Source organism: Peromyscus eremicus, chromosome 2 (assembly GCF_949786415.1).
Source record: "Peromyscus eremicus chromosome 2, PerEre_H2_v1, whole genome shotgun sequence".
Classification (NCBI taxonomy): Eukaryota; Metazoa; Chordata; class Mammalia; order Rodentia; family Cricetidae; genus Peromyscus; species Peromyscus eremicus.
Genome location: NC_081417.1, coordinates 131848474 through 131865813, shown reverse-complemented (window position 1 = coordinate 131865813; position 17340 = coordinate 131848474). Strand labels below are relative to the sequence as shown.

Genomic DNA, 17340 nt, shown 5'->3' with positions numbered 1-17340 from the left:
GGCCAGGTCCGTGCCCCTTTCTTTAATGTATCCTTTAGTCCTTTGTACAGCAAGTGCTTGCCCAGGTCAGACAGAAAGGACCAACAGTGGGAACAGGAGGCCTGAATCACCTCACCAGCACTGTCCCAGCATGAGAAGCAGTCTGCCTGGCCATCCGGTTCTCCCTTCTGCCTCCACACCCAGCTAACTCCTGCAGCATTGGTAAGCCCTTCCTGTGATTCTCTCCTTCATCTCTTGTGCACACCACCTCACCCAAACATCTCTGGGGAATTCTGACTTCCCCATTGTCAAAGACGGAAGTAGACCCTCAGTTCTCATTTTGTTTTTATTTTGAGAGAAGGTCTTACGTAGTCAAGTCTGGCCCTGAACTCTGATCCTCCTTTCTCCACCTCTGAAGTACTGTGGTTAAGGGCGAGCACCATGACACCAGGGTTTCAGTTCTCACTTGTTCAGCTTCTGGACACCATTTGTCACCACTACCTTGATCTGCACATCGGTACTCAGCCCAGGAGGAGGCCTTGCCATTCCCATGGGTCTGAGGCATTGGGGTCTTTGACTCAGCCATGCTCATGTGAGCAATGCATTCACTCAGGACTTCATTGGCTTCCACACACTATTCTCTTCCTTCTTGAAATGCCCTCGTGGGGCCCAGGACACATCTCTCTTGCTGTTCTCCAGACTGCTCCTAGATGAGCCCTCTCTTGAGTTCTCTGCGTACCTCTCCCAGCTTCACACCCCAGTTATATGCCTCTCAAACTCACCCTTAGCATACCAACCCAGGGTCCTGATGGCCACATCTCACTTTCCTCCAACAGTGTGCTGCTCTCTCCCCGCCTCATCTAGTGGCTTAACTTCCAAATGCTTCTGCTCAGACCTCGTGACAACCCCTCAGCACCTCCTGTCCCTCCTGTCGGCACTTGCTGTGGAACGAATGCCCTGTGGGCGCTGCTGTGGAACGAATGCAAGCCTGTCTTCATCATTTCTACTATGGCCCTGACCCAGGTCTCCCCCTCTCCCTCTGATCACTCAGTAGGCCTGTTCAGCTGTCTCCATCCCTCTCCCAACAGCTTATTCTCCATGTGTTACCCCAGGAAACTTTAAATATGTTAGTCACATTCTGATGCTCCAAGCTCAAAACCTTACTGGGGCCTTCAGCATCTGACCATCTACCCTTCTCTTCCTGATCCACTCTGCCCCTGTATCAGTCTTTTAAAAAAATTGTTTTTACTTGTACGTGTGTATGCCATGTGTGTGCTGGCACCAGGAGAAGGCATCAGATTCCCCGGAGCTGGAGTCGCAGGTGGTTATAAGCCACCTGACGTGGGTACTGGGAACTAAAGAGTAGCAAAGGCTCTAACCTGTTGAGTCATCTCTCATGCCCTCACCAACCTTCTGTTTCCTCTGCCTTGGGGCCCTGACTTGACTTTCTATATCAAAGGCTTAGGATATGCAAATCACACTTAGGATATTTACACATTTATTATGTATCCCCTATGAAATACAGCTCTGCCAGGACCAGGCTTGCTTGCTCCCTCTCATAATCCCAGCACCAGGCTGCTGCTCACTAAAATAATCTAATGATTGTTCTGGTGCAGGTTCCTATACTCTGTCCCATGGCATCTCAAGCATGGTGAAGGTTTGGTGCCACTGTGTGGCCAGAGGAGCGGAATCTCCAGGTCCGTGTTCTTGGTCTCTCAGGGCATTGTCCTGCACATGAGGTTCTCAGGTACAGGCTCTAGGCCAGCAGAGCAGGAAGCACGTGGCTGCCTCAGGGTAATGTGCCAGAGCACTGCTGACTGCTGCTGTCTGCCAGGAGAGGATTAGTAACAATCCGGATGCTTCGTCCAGTGTTAGTTTATGAAGTGCTGCCACACTGGGTGCTCTGTCTGGGCCACACAGCTCCTGCAGACGGTGGGCACAGTGACGACCAAGATGCCCCTTCGGTGGTAACAACCCAGGGTACCTGGGCTAAGCATCTGGCCTGAGGCTGTACAGGAAGTGACTCAGCTGGGTACTGGGCCAGGCTTCCTGTACGGCACGGGCCACCACACACTGCCCAGAGTAACTGCTACCCAACACGGCCTCTTGGGTAGAATGGACACATTTCCTCTCTTGGAACAAACCACTAGATGAAAAAACACGAATCATTTATTCTTTGGTTGTCTATACAGACACTGAAATATCATGCTGCTGCCAGGCAGCGGCCTCTACGGAACCCAGGGTGGTTCTGGGCCTGTGTCCTGAGCCTGGAGCCAAGCCCAGAGAAGAGTAGTGTCCTGCTTCGTCCACTCTAAGAACAGTAGCACCATGGGGAAGGTGTGGGCAGGATCCTTTGGCTGGCTAGTGGACAAAGTACCCCTCGCTCTGCAGCCCTGCGAGGCTGGGAAGTCGAGGCGGCAGGACAGAGTCCCACGGGTCCAAAGACACCCACGTGTGACCTAGCTGCTATCATAGCTCATCTTTGTGCTGAGGCTCTCTGTGTGACAGAGACTCTTCTCCGGGGTTTGGGGAGTCCTGTTGGCTATGCAGGGGCTGCTTCTGGAGGAAGTCCACTTCTTCTGGGCTGAACAGCATCTTCACCAGGTCATCGGCCTGCACCCTGTCCTGCAACGGCAAACCATCTCCTCAGAGAGAACAATGGCAATCTGCCACAGGGCCGCTGGGACCACCTCCTTCCCAGCAGGCCTACGCTCTGCTGCCTCACACTGGTGGCTGGGACAGGGTCCAGGGAGTGAACCAAGGACTCCACATCATGCCTACCCTGGTGTCACACACACACACACACACACACACACACACACACACACACACACACACACCACCCCGCCCCATGTGAAAGGGAAGGTCCAGGGAGGGTGAGGCGGATGTAAGTGCACTGGGGTGGGGAGTCCCTAGCCCAGAACTCCTTTGTGACTGGACCACTAGTGGTAGGACTCAGAGGAAGGACCCAGACCAGCAGCCCACCCAACAGCTCTTACACGCTCACTGTGTCGAGGATCCAGCGTGAACCACAGAGCGATGGCGCAGCGCTGCCCCCTGGTGACGGCCTTCACTCCGTGTGGGTTCTCAGTGCCGGAAGAGAATCCCACAGCCCTTCCACACTGGGGCTGCACCTCTGCCTGTGCGGAGGGAAGAGGGGCAATGGAAAAAGGTCTCAGGAGAGTAACGGGTAATTAGGACCGGGACCCAGAGGACAGTCGGAGGAGAGCTGCCGTATCCCAAGCCCCTGGCCTGGGGCAGGGTAGGGGCTGGGGAGAAGCCCAGTCAGTGGTCATTCTGTGCACGGTCCTCTGGGGACATCAACTCTAGAGAACAGGGTTTCATCACCAGGAACAAGGACAGGGGAGCACTCACCGTCACAGTTTTGGCATCTAGTTCAGTGAAGTAAAAGTTTCCTCCATCAAAGTCCCCATTGAGGTACAGGATGGCACTGGGAAGGCAGGGAATCCAGACATGGCTTATCCCCTGCTCCCTGGAACCCTCCTCTGTGTGCTTTCAGCAGCTGGAGGCCAGAAGCTTTTCTGAAGCCATCAATATCTCACAAGGTCCCCCGCCCCACCTCAGAGACTCCATCATACCCTAGCTGGTGTGTTTCTGTGCCAAGCCCACGCATGCCCTCCTATTCACACCCTTCCCGAGGTCTTCCTATGTGGGGACTAGGGTGAGGGACTGGCCTGTACAGATGACGTGCCTCTGCCTGAGTGTGCCCAGGTGCACCAGGGTGGAGAGGCCGAGTGCAGGACATGGAGGAACTTCCGAGGTCAAGCACAGGGCCCGGGCACCACACCCACTGCATTTACCTGTAGTCCCGGAAAGTGTAGGCAGGGGGCTCCTTGATGCACACCAGGGTCTCGGCATTCAGGATGCAGTTATCCACATGGACTGGGTGGCTGCCATCCCTCCTCTCAGCCTGGGACTCTGAGGCCAAGATAATCATGTCAGAGTAGGACACAGTGAGAGGCTCTCTTGTTGACACACAGGGCAGGGGATGGAGAGGCGTCCCCAAAGGTATGTGAGTTTGTGAAACTGTCATGTACCGGGACATGAGGAGTCTCTGGCTAAGCCGCAGCTTAGCGATCAGGACAAGTTTTGGGGGTGAACAGGGTGCAGCCCACAGACCTGTAGGGTACCAACAAGGCAGATCCTGGGCTGAGTGCCATCACCCTGGGAAAGCTAGAGACTTTCTGAAATAGGAAGGACCACAGCAGTAAACAGAGAAAGCTGGTGGGCACAGGGTCCACTGACGCCATCTTCCAGCCGGCCTGCAGGAGGGGTGGCGCAGATGAACAGAAGCCGCATAGTGCAGCCAGAGAGGCAGAGCTTGGGGGGTGTGGACGGGTGGAAAACCACACAGGGAGAGGACACGGAAAGAGGACAGACAGGATGACTGCAAAAACCAGCAGATCACACCTTCCTCCAGTGTAAACCCTGGCACACTTGTGTGGGGACGGCAGATGCCGCCTCATTAGGTCCAGCCGGTCAGTCACCAGCGCCTGCCTATCTTCCTTTCCACCTTTCCTATGGCATGTCTTCTCTCTGCCTCCTTGCCACTTCCAGATGTCTAGCCTTCATCCTCACCCACCATGGCCATTGCTGACCAGCCTCCCCGCCTCTAGTCTGATCCACCTGCTCCCAGTCTCTCAACACCCGGCAGCAAAGCTCATCCTTTCAAATGAAGGCTCTACCAAGCCCTTCCTGTCTGCTGTCAACTCCCTGCCAGCAGGTCCCCACCTCGAGGCTCTGTGGCACACAGTCAAGGGCCTGACGCATTCCTTTGGTGTGTGCAGATTTTCTTAGAGCTCTTAACACCCCGAGGGGGAGAGAAGCCTTCCAGCGCCTGCCACCTTCCAGGACGTGCCAGTGCGTCTTCTGAATGCTACAGCAGGACAGAGCTGGCTGTGGGCCACATGTGATTCCTGCAGCCTGGCTCTGCCTCACCCCTGCTCAGGAAAGCACAGGGATACGAGGGAGAAGGAACAAGGTCTTGTACCTCTCTGACTTCAAATGCCCTAGCTTCCACACAAGACTGGCCTATCTAACAGTTACTAAGAGAGGCCTGCAGCACAGTGTGGGACCGAGCGAAAGGAGACACCACCAACTCCAGAACGTGCTTCTCTGTGAGCTGGCAACGTTCTTAGCTCCCTCGGTGCTTCCATTCCCTTAGAACTGGTCTCTCTGGCTTGCAGGGTCTCCTGCTTCCCTGTGAACTCCGGGAACACTCATCCTGCAAACTTCCCACCATCTTTCCTGAAGGCTTCCTGACTCCTGGCTGGATCTTCCTCCACGTTACGTACTTGCACCTGTTTCCCAGCCAGCATGAAGGTCTTCTCCATGGCCTCAGTGTCTAGCACAGTGCCAGGGCGCAGCCTACTCCTGAGAAGCTGCAGGGTGATGAGGCCCACCTTCTATTGCAGTGCGGCACACCAGGTGGGAATAGGAGAAGTAGAGGGGTGTGTCCAGGCGGAAGTAGGACTCCATGACACGCCGAACCTTCTCTGTCACATTGTAGTACATGTGGGCACTCTGCAGAGGAACTTTCCCTTCCTGCCCAAGCTGGAAAGAACACTGGCGGTCAGCTGCCCCGACTTGACAGGCTGTCAGGACACTGAGGTACAGGGCTGCGTACTGAGAGCACCTCCCATCCCACTGCCGAAGGAGCAATCTCTCCGTTCACTACATCCGACTGGCTCCTCTCCTTTCATATTTCACGTACCGTTCAGGAACACGCCCACATGTCTGGGGACCCATCCCGTCTCAGTTGCCTTATTTTTACTGCGCCTCATCTAACAGCCACGATTCACGAGGAAACTCCTCGGCATAGCTTACCCTCACTCCCTGGCAGCTGGAATGTCAGCAGTGAGGCATTTCTCCCTATCTATCCCCACCCCCGACTCCTCCCAGAGCTGGAGTCTTTTCCTCCTCCTTCCTGGCCAGCAGACTCCCCCTCCTCCATGCTCTAGAGAGCCAAGATGAATTTTACCTTGAGAGCTTTGAGGACAGTGACACCATAGAACTTTTCATGTGGGGTGTGTGGAGAGGTCTGACCTCGGTAGCCATCTCCTGAAGTTGCTGCTGCCTATGGGCCCAAAAGGTAAGGCGAAGTTAGTCAGGGTAGCCGAGCGTCTGATGAGCAGTAACAACCGAGGGCAACAGGGACCGCTGCGCCTGAGAGGGAGGCACTCGGAAGCAGGGGTCACCCCTACATTGGTCAGTCTCTGCAGCTCCTGGCACTCGTCAGCAGAGATCACACCATCCATCACCACCCGCTGGGAGCCGTTCAAGACTTTGGAGTTCATAGTCAGACTGATGCCTTCGTACAGCAAGGGACCACCTGCAAATCAAGGACAAGACGGACTAAGTCCCACAGCGGCTCTGCCCAAGGCATGCTTGGAAAGAACAGGCCTTCTAGAGAAATCCCTACTCAGTCTCTTCCAAAGCAAGGGTAGTCCAGAGGACAGAATCAGAAGGTCCAAATCCTAGGTCTCACTCTGCCATCAACTACTGGCTCTTGGGCCTCTACCCACTGAGTTAAACAGCTACATGTATTCTTAAAATATGAACTCCAGAACTAAAGAACTAGGTTCAATCCCCAAATCCACCACTTACTGTGTGACCTTAGCATATTACTTAACCCCTCTGAGGTTAATTTTTTTTTTTAAAGATTTATTTATTTATTATGTATACATTGTTCTGCCTGCATATATGTCTACAGGCCAGAAGAGGGCACCAGATCTTTTTTACAGATGGTTGTGAGCCACCATGTGGTTGCCGGGAATTGAACTCAGGACCTCTGGAAGAACAGTCAGTGCTCTTAACCTCTGAGCCATCTCTCCAGCTCCTGAGGTTAATTTTTTAAAAAAATATTTTATGTGTATGGGTGTTTTGTCAGCATGTATATCTATGTACCATAGTGGGCCTGGTGCCCAAGGAATTCAGAAGAAATTAGATCCCCTGAGACTGAAGTTAGAGTTGTGAGCCACCCTGTGGGTGCTGGGAATCAAACCTGGGTCCTCTGGAAGAGCAGCCAGTGCTCTTACTGTTAAGCCATTTCTTCAGACCCATTTTTTTTTCCAAGACAGAATCTGCTAGCCTCTGCTGGGATTAAAGGCGTGAACCACCAATCCAACCTTAATTTTTTTTTTAAAGATTTATTTATTTATTACGTATATAGTGCTCTATCTGCATGTACACCTGCAGACCAGAAGGCACTAGATCTCATTATAGATGGTTGTGAGCCATGATGTGGTTGCTGGGAATTGAACTCAGGACCTCTGGAAGAACAAGTAGTGCTCTTAACCGCCGAGCCATCCCTCCAGCCCCCCAACTTTAATTTTTAATCAATTACTCTAACAGCATCTACCTTACAAGTTTGACAACAGATTTATGCGAACAACAAATGAGGTGAGTTCAACTCTTAGTATAGTATTTGGCTTACAGGAAATGTCCAAAGATGTTGCCCATGGTAACTTCGTCATCACATGACGTACAACAGCAACCTTGCAATCTGCCTAACCTACCTCTCAGACATGATGAGAAGCAAGGAAGACAGCAAGCACCTTCTGAGAACAAAGCAGGGCTGGACAGACTTTTCACATGCTACTCCTGTTCATATCACCCGGTCAGTCTGAGCAATGGCAAAGGCCGATGTTTCTCCTGTGGTCGTAAGGTGTGTAACTCGGGCCACACCAGAGACCTGGCTCAACCCCATCTACAAGCTGAGGCTTTGTGAGTGATGCAGCAGAGGGAGCCTGACACCTGAAGACGGCTCCGTTCCCAAGTCAGACATCAATCAGTGCTGGGCATACCGCTGTGCCCTTACACATTCACAGGAGGACGTAAGGTCTCTCTGGGGCATCTTTAAGGGCAGAGACGGTGAGAAGTGCATCGGGGTGGGGACAAGCATGAGCAACAATCTGTGGGCTCAGGGGACCAGAACCAGCCCAGCCTATCTGATGGAGAGGCATGGGGGATGCACAAATGGAGGATATACACATGCACAGGATGTGGACGGAGGATGCTTGACTATTGGGCATGCATGCATGCTCCTGGTGTTTGGAAGACAGGCCTGGCATCTGTGTGTGGGAAAGGATAAGAACACACAGGAGGTGACTGGGCCTATGTGGCCGAAGGAAAAGACAAAGGGAGGAGAGCAGAGAGAGCAGCCATCACTGTGGGCCGGGAGCAGACAAATGGAGCAGAGACGACAGGAAGGTTTTGGTTTTTGATGACGTGAGTGGTCAAAAGAGAGTTTGGAGAGGGAGGCAGGATGGTTTATGCCATCCATGCTTACTGAGACTACGCTAGTCTAACTGTGGCATAGGAATTTTACTTCTTAGCCATAGGCCCATTCTCAGGACTGTCTAGATGGCAGTTCCTGGTGTGTTGGATGTGGAGGAAGTCCTAGCCGAAGCTGGTATGTGATGAGCTGAGCAAAGCCCTGGTGGGTGCTGCCGCCTGGTGAATGTGAGACCTGCCTGGCTGCCTGCACGGCAGGCATGCCACCCTCCTGCTGGCTCACCTTCCCGCGTCAGTCTGCTCACATCCAACGACTCCTTGGTCTTCTCCTCCACGAGGGTCTCAATCTCCTTCATAAGGTTGCCGATCTCCTGGGAGATGCGGACCGCAGTTTCACGTTCTGACCTGTGAGCATGGATGGCAGTGTTGAAGGTCGCTGGGGCCACCCCCGGTTCCCACTGCAACTTCCCAGAGTGGACCTTCCCACCCCTGGCCAGGAGGAGTTCCCATCTGCCTGGGCACAGGAAGCCTCAAGCGCTTCGTCAGACCGATCCAACCATGGCATTTCTACAAGGCCCTCACTTCTGTTTCTCTTGCAGTCTCTTGGGAATCACCTCTTCCGGGGTCCATGAGTCCTGAGGTGGGTCAGAACAACAAGCAGGGTGACAATCTCCCAGGTCCCAGTGTGACATGGGGCTTCCAGGAGTCCACTGCCTCCCCCTGTGATGAGGAGGGCTCTTGGAACCTGTGACTTTTAGTGACCCAGCGCTCCCTAGCATCTTCCACTTTGTCTCCCACCCTCAGGGTCCACACATCCCGTGCCTGGCTCAGCCCTGGACAGTCTCTCCTCAGAGCTGTGCAGTGTGGACCCCCTCACCTCCCAGCGCCTCCCTCTTCCCCGTCCTTCTAGCTCTTGTTTTGGCTCACCGGATCCACAAAGGGAATCCCGAAAATGTCGTAAGCGAAGAAAAGCAGTTCTTTCTCCAGCAGGCTTCGCTGTCGGTAATCCTGGGCATTCTGAGGAAACAAAGACTCGCCTAGATCCTGGCCCTAGCCTTTAGCCTTCACGTGGCCTTCCCTGGCATTTTACATTTCCCTACACGACTGAGGTATTTTCTCCCCATCACAGGTTATGTGTTACTCAGTCTGGGCCAAAGGTTTCTCTTCTGTGCTTCACAAGAACCCTGAGGGCAGCATAACTCGGCTTCACAGGAGGGAAGAAGATCCTGGTGGATCTCTGAACCAGATCTGATGATCCTCAGAATGGGACACACGCTTCACAACACCAAGAGTCCATTTTGGCTTTTGCAACTCTGGGGATTGAACCCAGGGTTTCAAGCATGCTAGCAGGCCCTCTACCACCTGAGCTGTACCTACAGCCCTCTTTTTACGTTTCTTGTTATATTTTATTTATTTACGTTGTGTGTCTAGAGTGTATGACTTCCGCTGTGCATGTGTGGCGGTCAGAGGGCAACTCTGTGGAGTCTGCCGTCTCCACCCACCTCTGTGTGGGTTCTGGAGACTGAATTCAGGTCACAAGCTTGTGGGGCAAACATCTTTTTATTAGAACCTTTTATTCTATTTATTTATTTATTTATTTATTGCATGTGTATGCACACGTGCGGGGATGTGTCTGTGTGTGTGTGTGTGTGTGTGTGTGTGTGTGTGTGCGTGTGCGTGCGTGTGTGTGTGTGTGTGTGTGTGTGTGTGTGTATACATATGTGTGCTGCAGCATAGGTGTGGAGGTCAGAGATCAACTTGACAGTTTCCTCCTTGCACCATGTGGGTCCAGAGATCAAGCTCAGGTCACGAGGCTCAGCAGCAAGCACCTCTACCCACCGAGACATCTTGCCTGCCATTTTCGTTTTGAGACCAGGTCTCACTATGTAGCCCAGGCTAGCCTTGAGCTTGTAATCCTGCTGTCTTTGCTTCCTGAGTAGCAGCTCATGGGGTAAGACTGTCATCTTCATCTTAGAGATGAAGGAGCAGCAGGACTGGAAGGGTTGCTACATTCAAACGCAGGGTTCTGGGTCCTCAGGCCCATGACTGCTACCTGGCCACCTGCCACCCCTCAGAATGACCAGACCCTAGCCCTCCCTGAAGGGAGGCAGTTACAGATAGCTCAGTTTGGCACTCTGACATCCCATGTGTGCTCTGGGGGAGGGCTTACCCAGGGCAGGGAAACTGAGTCCCTTCTGGGGTCACATCTTTCCCCAGGTCCCCTGCTAGGATCCAAGCAGCAGAAGGCGGAGAAAAAGATGGTAGTAAAGGCGAGGCAGTTCAAGGGGGACATGTTAAAGGAGTCTGCTCCATCAGCTACCAGAACCACCCAAGAGGAGGAGGAAATTTTAAGGAGTTTAAATTACTAGTTTCCTCCTCCAAATGCCAGACCCAAGTCATGTATGCTATCTCATTTATCTTCCACCAACAATTCAACGAGGATGCAGCAAGAGGACCCCGCTGCTGTAACCTGTTTGCCTACAGTGACTTACTGAGTGTCATCCATGTGTCAGGATCCATGACAGTACGGGGACAATGACTGAGTGTCAGCCATGCGTCAGGGTCCATGTCAGAACGGGGACAATGACTGAGTGTCAGCCATGCGTCAGGGTCCATGTCAGTACAGGGACAATGACTGAGTGTCAGCCATGTGTGAGGGTCCATGTCAGAACGGGGACAATGACTGAGTGTCAGCCATGTGTGAGGGTCCATGTCAGAACAGGGACAATGACTGAGTGTCAGCCATGCGTCAGGGTCCATGTCAGTACAGGGACAAAGCAGACAGCAGGTTCCAGTCTCCACTAACCAGTACCGTCCACAGCACAGGTATTTCACCTGCATGTTCTTAACTCTACATCGGGCAGAATGCCTACTGAAGATAGCCATGCTGATTACAAAAGATGAGGCCTGGGCTGGGGCTCAAACCAGTGCGAACTCCTCCCTTCCCAGGAGGAGAGTTCTAGGTAAACGTTCCCAGGTGAAGTGTCTTCCTTCCCCTTCCCAGGCTCCCTAAAAAGATCACAAGGAGGGAAAAAGTACTAACCAAGCAAGACAAAGACTGGAAGGGCCTTCTTAAAGCTAGATGGGCACCACCTAGTGGCCAAGAAGGACAACTACAAGAAAGCAAGTGTCAACAAATTTTCTCTGTAGACTCAATTCCAGACTATGTGGGAGGGACTGTGGCTTCCCCCTCAGATCTGTGCTACCTAGGCTATCTTCTCATTTTAGAGATGTGAAAAATGCTGACTGACAGGAGAGAACGGACAATGACAGGGAGAAATGCCCTCGGAGGGAAATAGAACCAGAAACCCATTATGAAGGAAACAGCCCTGACTTTGGGTAAATGGCATCCAGCATCTAGGCTGGGTGTCAAGTGGGGCAGAGAATCTCTGTGTGCCAATGTGAAGAATGCACATCCAAACCCAGAGGATGCTGTGAGGCTCTGGCATGTTCTGCAAACTCCTGGTCCTCCTCCCCACCCTGAGTGACAAGCCCGGTCCAGAACCTGCCCCACCCCACCCCAGCAGCGCCCTTCTGCCTTCTGCCTGGGTTCAGCCAGAAGCTGCTCTCTCTGAAGCAAGTCTCTCACCTCCCGGGGGCTGATGGAGCTGGCTTCTTCTTCTCCAAGCATGGCTGTATAGTAGGCCAGATTCTGGCTCATCACCTCATCATTGGGGAAGAAGAGGAGGTAGGTCTTGGCACATTCAATAGCCTGTGTATAGTTCCCAACTGTAGAGGAAGAAAAGATGTCTTTGAGGAAAGGGTAATCATGGGTACCAACATCCACTTAGCATCTGTGGCAGGGAAGCCTTGAGGCCATGACAACAGCACAAAGTAGTGCTTGCTACACAACGCGACTTTTTAGAAGAGGAAGATTATCATAGGTTACAAACAGATCTCCTCAACTCAACTGTACACGTACACACATCATGTACTCATGGATGTGCCATAACGGTTGGTGCCCAGTAAACAACTGCTGATTTGCTGGCTTTTTGTTTGTTTTTTTCTGGCTATTTTTAGTCCCTTTACCCTGAGAGGAGGGCTGGGCATGCCCTGTGAGCTCGTTTCAACAGTAGTACATCTTTACTGTTGCTATTCATTTTAGTTCAAACACAAAATTAGATCACAAATGTACAAAGAGGTACAAAAGAAAGAGGCCCTGGAGTCCTCTGTTCTTAGTTTTGGGGCCACTGAAATTGGCTACCTGAGCCATGGGCTTAGGACAAAATACCCAGGAATCACTGGGCATGTTGCCTCCCATAGACAAAGAAGCAGACACGGAGAGGCAGAGTGGTTTCGAACCCTGGCTGTCTGGCTAACCGTCTTAGCTGAGGCCTCGGAGAGGAGAAAGAAAGCAGGCCTTACTGTTATAGTAGGCAAACTGTAGATAATTATAGTGTGAAGGGAGGAAGTCCTCAAAAGGCTTTTCTCGACTTGGGTGGGAAGCCAGCCCTGTGACGCAGCTCTGCTTGCAGCTGAGGACCTGGACGTAATGATCTGAAAGGAATCAAAGAGGAGGGATAATAAAGTCATGGTTTGGGATTTAAATTCTGGCTAAGCTGGACAAATCGAAGTGAAAGCAATCTCTGTGTGGTGTATATGTATTTGTGTGCATGTGTGTGCAGGTGTACAGTATGTGTGAATGCACACCTGCAGAGGCCAGAGGTGACGTCAGGTGTCTTCCTTCATCATTCCTCACTTTATTATTGTTATTATTATTATTATTATTATTATTTGAGACAGGATCTCTCACCCTGAAGCTCATCCATACAATGAGACTGTCTGACCATCAAGTTCCAGCATAGGGTTACATGAGTGGGTTTTATGTGGGTGCTTAGGGATCTGAACTCAGGTCCTTCTGATTGTGCATCGAGCACCTTACCCACTGAGCCATCTCTCCAGCCCCTGAAAGGCAATTTTTAGTCAGAGTTCCAGACTTAAGAAATTGAGGATAGGGCCAGGCGGTGGTGGCACACGCCTTTAATCTCAGCACTTGGGAGGCAGAGGCAGGCGGATCTCTGTGAGTTCAAAGCCAGCCTGGCCTACAAAGTGAGTTTGAAGACAGGCAGGACTGTTACACAGAGAAACCCTGTCTCAAAACACTAAAAAAAAAAAAAAAAAAAAAAAAAGAAAGAAAGAAAAAGAAACTGAAGATGAGGTTGCAGACAGTGTGTGCGTGTATCAGTTTGACCTTACAGCCTTGGGGGGCTTGATGAAGCCCAGCTCTGAATGGACGCACCTGTGATGGCCTGGAAGAGGTCAGCACTGTAGTCCAGGTAGTTGTAGCCATCGTAGTCATAGGGCCCCTCGCAGAGGGCACGGCACTCCTCATCAGCCACGAAGTACTCTCGCAAGGCCGCCTCGAGGTGGGGCACAGCTTCCTGCGGTTTCTCCTCCGAGTAGAGCCGCACTCCTAGCCGAAACTCATGCTACTGGAGAGAAGGTGTACTCAATGCAGGCTCCAGAGGGACCCTCAACCTTGTCCTAGGCCACTGCCACGGAGGTCCCTGTCCCTACTTCTAAACTATGGTGGAAAGGGGACACCTGGGTGCTGCTACATAATGAAGGCTGTCAGTAAACGGGCTTCCCAGGACCCTTGGAATTTACACGCGTAACTCTTCACGCAGGGGAAAGGCAGAGTTTGCTGTAATTCTTATACATTTCTTAGGGCTTCCAGTTTTCAGATAACAGGCTAGATGGCTCAGTGATTAAGAACATGTACTTCCAGAGGCCCTGAATTCAGTTCCCAGCACCCACATAGGGTGGCTCACAACTCCAGCTCCAGGGGATATGATATCCTCTTCTGGCCTCCTCGGGCACCCATATAAATTCTCTCTCTCTCTCTCACACACATACAAATTAAAAATAAATCACAACCCACCCTAACCCCCTTGAAGCAATGTTTCACACAGCTCAGGCAGGCATCAAACTCACCAAACATCTGAGGCTAACCTTGAAATCCTGACTTGATTTCCTCTATCTCCCCAGTACTAGGATTACAGGTGCATGCCATCATGTCCAGCAAACACAAGTTTCCTTTTAAAAGTCATTCTGGGACTCGGGAGTGACAGAGTGCTTAGTATGTGTACTGTGTATGTGCGACACCATTCTGGCAGTGTTTCTTATATTTATATGTAGATATGAATAATGTATATATAAACATAATTTTTTTTTGTTGTGGAATACAAACCTAGAGCCTTGTGTATGCTAAACACATGTTCTATCAGTGAGTATGTATATCCCTAGGCTCTCTAATGTTCTGATTTATAAACTATTAAAATGATAGAGACCATAAGTTCTTTATAAAAATGCTATTCAAATGTTAGGTCAAAAGGTGCTGAAAATACACACAAAATATGATACTAAATTAAATAATTAATTATGGAAGACTTAGAGCCAACTTGGACTACATAGTACCAAGACTGCATAGCAGCTTTCACCACACACACACACACACACACACACACACACACACACACACACAGTGGTGGGGGGTGTCTTTTCACCATATGGGGCTTGGCCTCGAGATCCTTGAAGTCTGCTTCCTTTACCCCAGACATGGTCTGGTAATAGTCGAGGTTCTGCCGCATCTCCATGTGTTCGGGATTGCCCACAAAGAAGGTGTGCGCAGCCGCCACGGCTTTCTCTAGCTTGTTTATCTGCGGATGAAGTGAAAGAATGAGTTCCCATCCAAACTCGGTGGGGTTCTGATCGTCTGCTTGGTTGGTTTCTGCGTGCGTGTGCGTGCGTGCGTGCGTGTGTCTACTGACATGGGGTGTCACTACGTAGGTCAGTCTCACCCTCAATCCTCCTGACTCAGACCCCAAGTGCTGGGATGATAGGTGAAACTCTGTCTCCAAACAAACAAACAAACAAACAAACAATGAAATGTAGTGACTGAAGGTCTAAAGCTGCAATGATTTTGGACCAGGGCAGAAAGAGCAGTTAACAATTACACTGTGGTCAGAATCCAAGGGCTGGCTGGGCTCAGAGGACTGTGCCACCATGCCCAGCTTACTCTCGTGCCTTGCAGGACTGCTCGTGCCTTCCGTTGTTATCCACCCCACCTATGAGCCTTTTTCCCTCCAGGCTCGGGCACCTGGTTTCCTCCAGGGGACTGTTCTCACCGCTACCACTTCCTCCTTCTGCCTGTTTTATCCATCTGGCTCCCAGAACTGGCCTTCTGAAAGCTAAGTCTGATGATGGTTGCCCGAAGCCTGCAGAAGTTTCTTCTGGATCCAGCCTCCCTAAACTTTGTAGTCACGTGCTGTTCTCCACATACATGCCCACACAGGAGTCCCTGCAATGAACTACCCAGTGGCCCCAAATACATTATACGCTAGCTCTGCTTCCCTTTCGCTGGGGAAAAACCATTCTTCAATGTCACCTCTTCTCTCAGGCCTGATTTAACTGAAGCAAAGCTAGAGTGCTTTGTGCTCCCACAACCCTAACTATCTACATAACCATTTCAGTTAGCCCTTAGTCCAGTGACTCCTAGCAGTAACAAAAGGTAAAACAAAGAGTCAGTCAATCATCCTCATCACCTGCCCAAGAGCTGGAATGTAGTAGGTGTTCAATAATTGTCAATGTCAATGAATTTTAAGTAGTGCTGTTAAGTGACATGACCTAAGTTGGAACCCAATCATTTGGGGCTTGTAAGTCCAGCTCTCATCCCAATAACCAGAAGGAATGGAGGGAATAAGCAGAAATCTAAGGTCCTCAAGAGCCTCAAACTGTTATCGCTATGCAATCTGTGTGTGTACCGCCCCCCGCCCCCATGGGACTAATAGCATTATTCAAAGGATACTGTTTCAGGGCAAATCAGTTAATAAAGGCAAAGTGCTTTGAATCCTGGAAATACACGCTGTCAGTCACCTGGTGCTCCAAGCCCGTTTGTTGACTTGGCCTTAAAGTGTTGTGGCATCCCTAAAGACGGTCATTTTTTAAAAAAACAAAAACAAAAACAAAAACCCCAAACAACAACAGAACCAAAAACTGACATACTAGTCAGAGGGTCCTCCACAGCGAGGAGCCAGGCAGCCCCTGCTGGCGACGTGGCAATCCCACGTCCTGAAAGCGCTGCTCTTGGATTCGGGAGCAGGAAAAGCATGATTGGAGAACGAACCGGAAGGAAGATGCTGCAGAAGCGCCTAGCTTCTCACTTGGATACTTGCAATGAAGTAGGGCTGGGAGGCCCAAATGGTCGCCTCGGTTCTCTCTAGGAGGCCTTTCCAGAGGGAAAGGTCAGGTTCTTCTTGGCTTGGGCTGTCACTACTGACTGAACCTTTAGGGTTAGCATCTGCCCATAAGAACCAGATGAAGCGCCCCGAGTCCGCCAAGAGCTCCCTAGGCAAGAGGCCCCTTTCCTCCCTGCGGACTCGACCCTGCTCTGCTCCCTGAGTTCCCCCAGGTCTCCCCAGGCCGCCGGGCTCCGGGCCAGTCGTACCTTGAAGTAGGCGACTTGCAGGTAGTTGTAGGGACTCCTCTTGTTGAACTCCAGGTCCAGCTCCTCGCTCAACAAGTGGGCAGCGGGCGGCCCGAGGCAGCGGCGCAGGCAGGCGGCACGGCGCAGCAGGGCCCCGAAGAAGCGCAGATCGTGCAGGGCGGCGGCGCCTAGGTCCTGGCTCAGGCTAGGCGCCGGACCGAGATCGAGGTCCGGCGCCCACGGCAGCTCGGCCGCGCAGCGTGTGCGGCAGCGCAGGCGGAGGGCACGCAAGGCGGCCCGCGAGCGCAGCGCCCGCTCCATGCTCAGGACCACCCCGGGCCAGTCCCCGCGCGCGTAGGCGGCGGTCCCCTCTGCGTAAAGCAGGTCAGGGGCTGCCACGTCCCATCCCGGCTCAGACTCCTCTGCGGCCCGCGAGGCGGCCGCTGCGGCGAGAGTTAGCAGCGCGGCCAACAGCCTCCTTGCGGCCACCGCCATAGCCTTGCTCCTTCACTTAACGGGACAGCTCGCCTCGGGCACAAGCCAGCATCCCGCCCCACAGAAGCCACGCCCTGAGACGAGCCACGCCCCAAGTCCAGGAGCGCGTGGCCAGGGAGCTTGCACCGCCTCTTGCTTTCAACCAATCCGAACACCCGCTCTTCGCGGGACTCCGCCTCCAAGCT

At 52.1% G+C, this 17340-nt stretch overlaps 1 protein-coding gene across 1 annotated transcript; it reads right to left on the bottom strand.

Moving 5' to 3' along the window:
• Window positions 1-2130: 2130 nt before the first annotated feature.
• Window positions 2131-17224, bottom strand: P3h1 (prolyl 3-hydroxylase 1). The gene is made up of 15 exons (XM_059254870.1): window positions 16682-17224; window positions 14742-14894; window positions 13475-13664; window positions 12601-12732; window positions 11825-11964; window positions 9163-9252; window positions 8818-8870; window positions 8519-8640; window positions 6204-6331; window positions 5981-6076; window positions 5403-5553; window positions 3801-3918; window positions 3355-3430; window positions 2979-3119; window positions 2131-2604 (listed from the first exon to the last, which is right to left on the bottom strand). Exons 1-15 carry the CDS (start codon window positions 17153-17155, stop codon window positions 2449-2451), a joined length of 2220 nt encoding a protein of 739 aa, XP_059110853.1. The 5' UTR covers window positions 17156-17224; the 3' UTR covers window positions 2131-2448.
• Window positions 17225-17340: the final 116 nt, after the last annotated feature.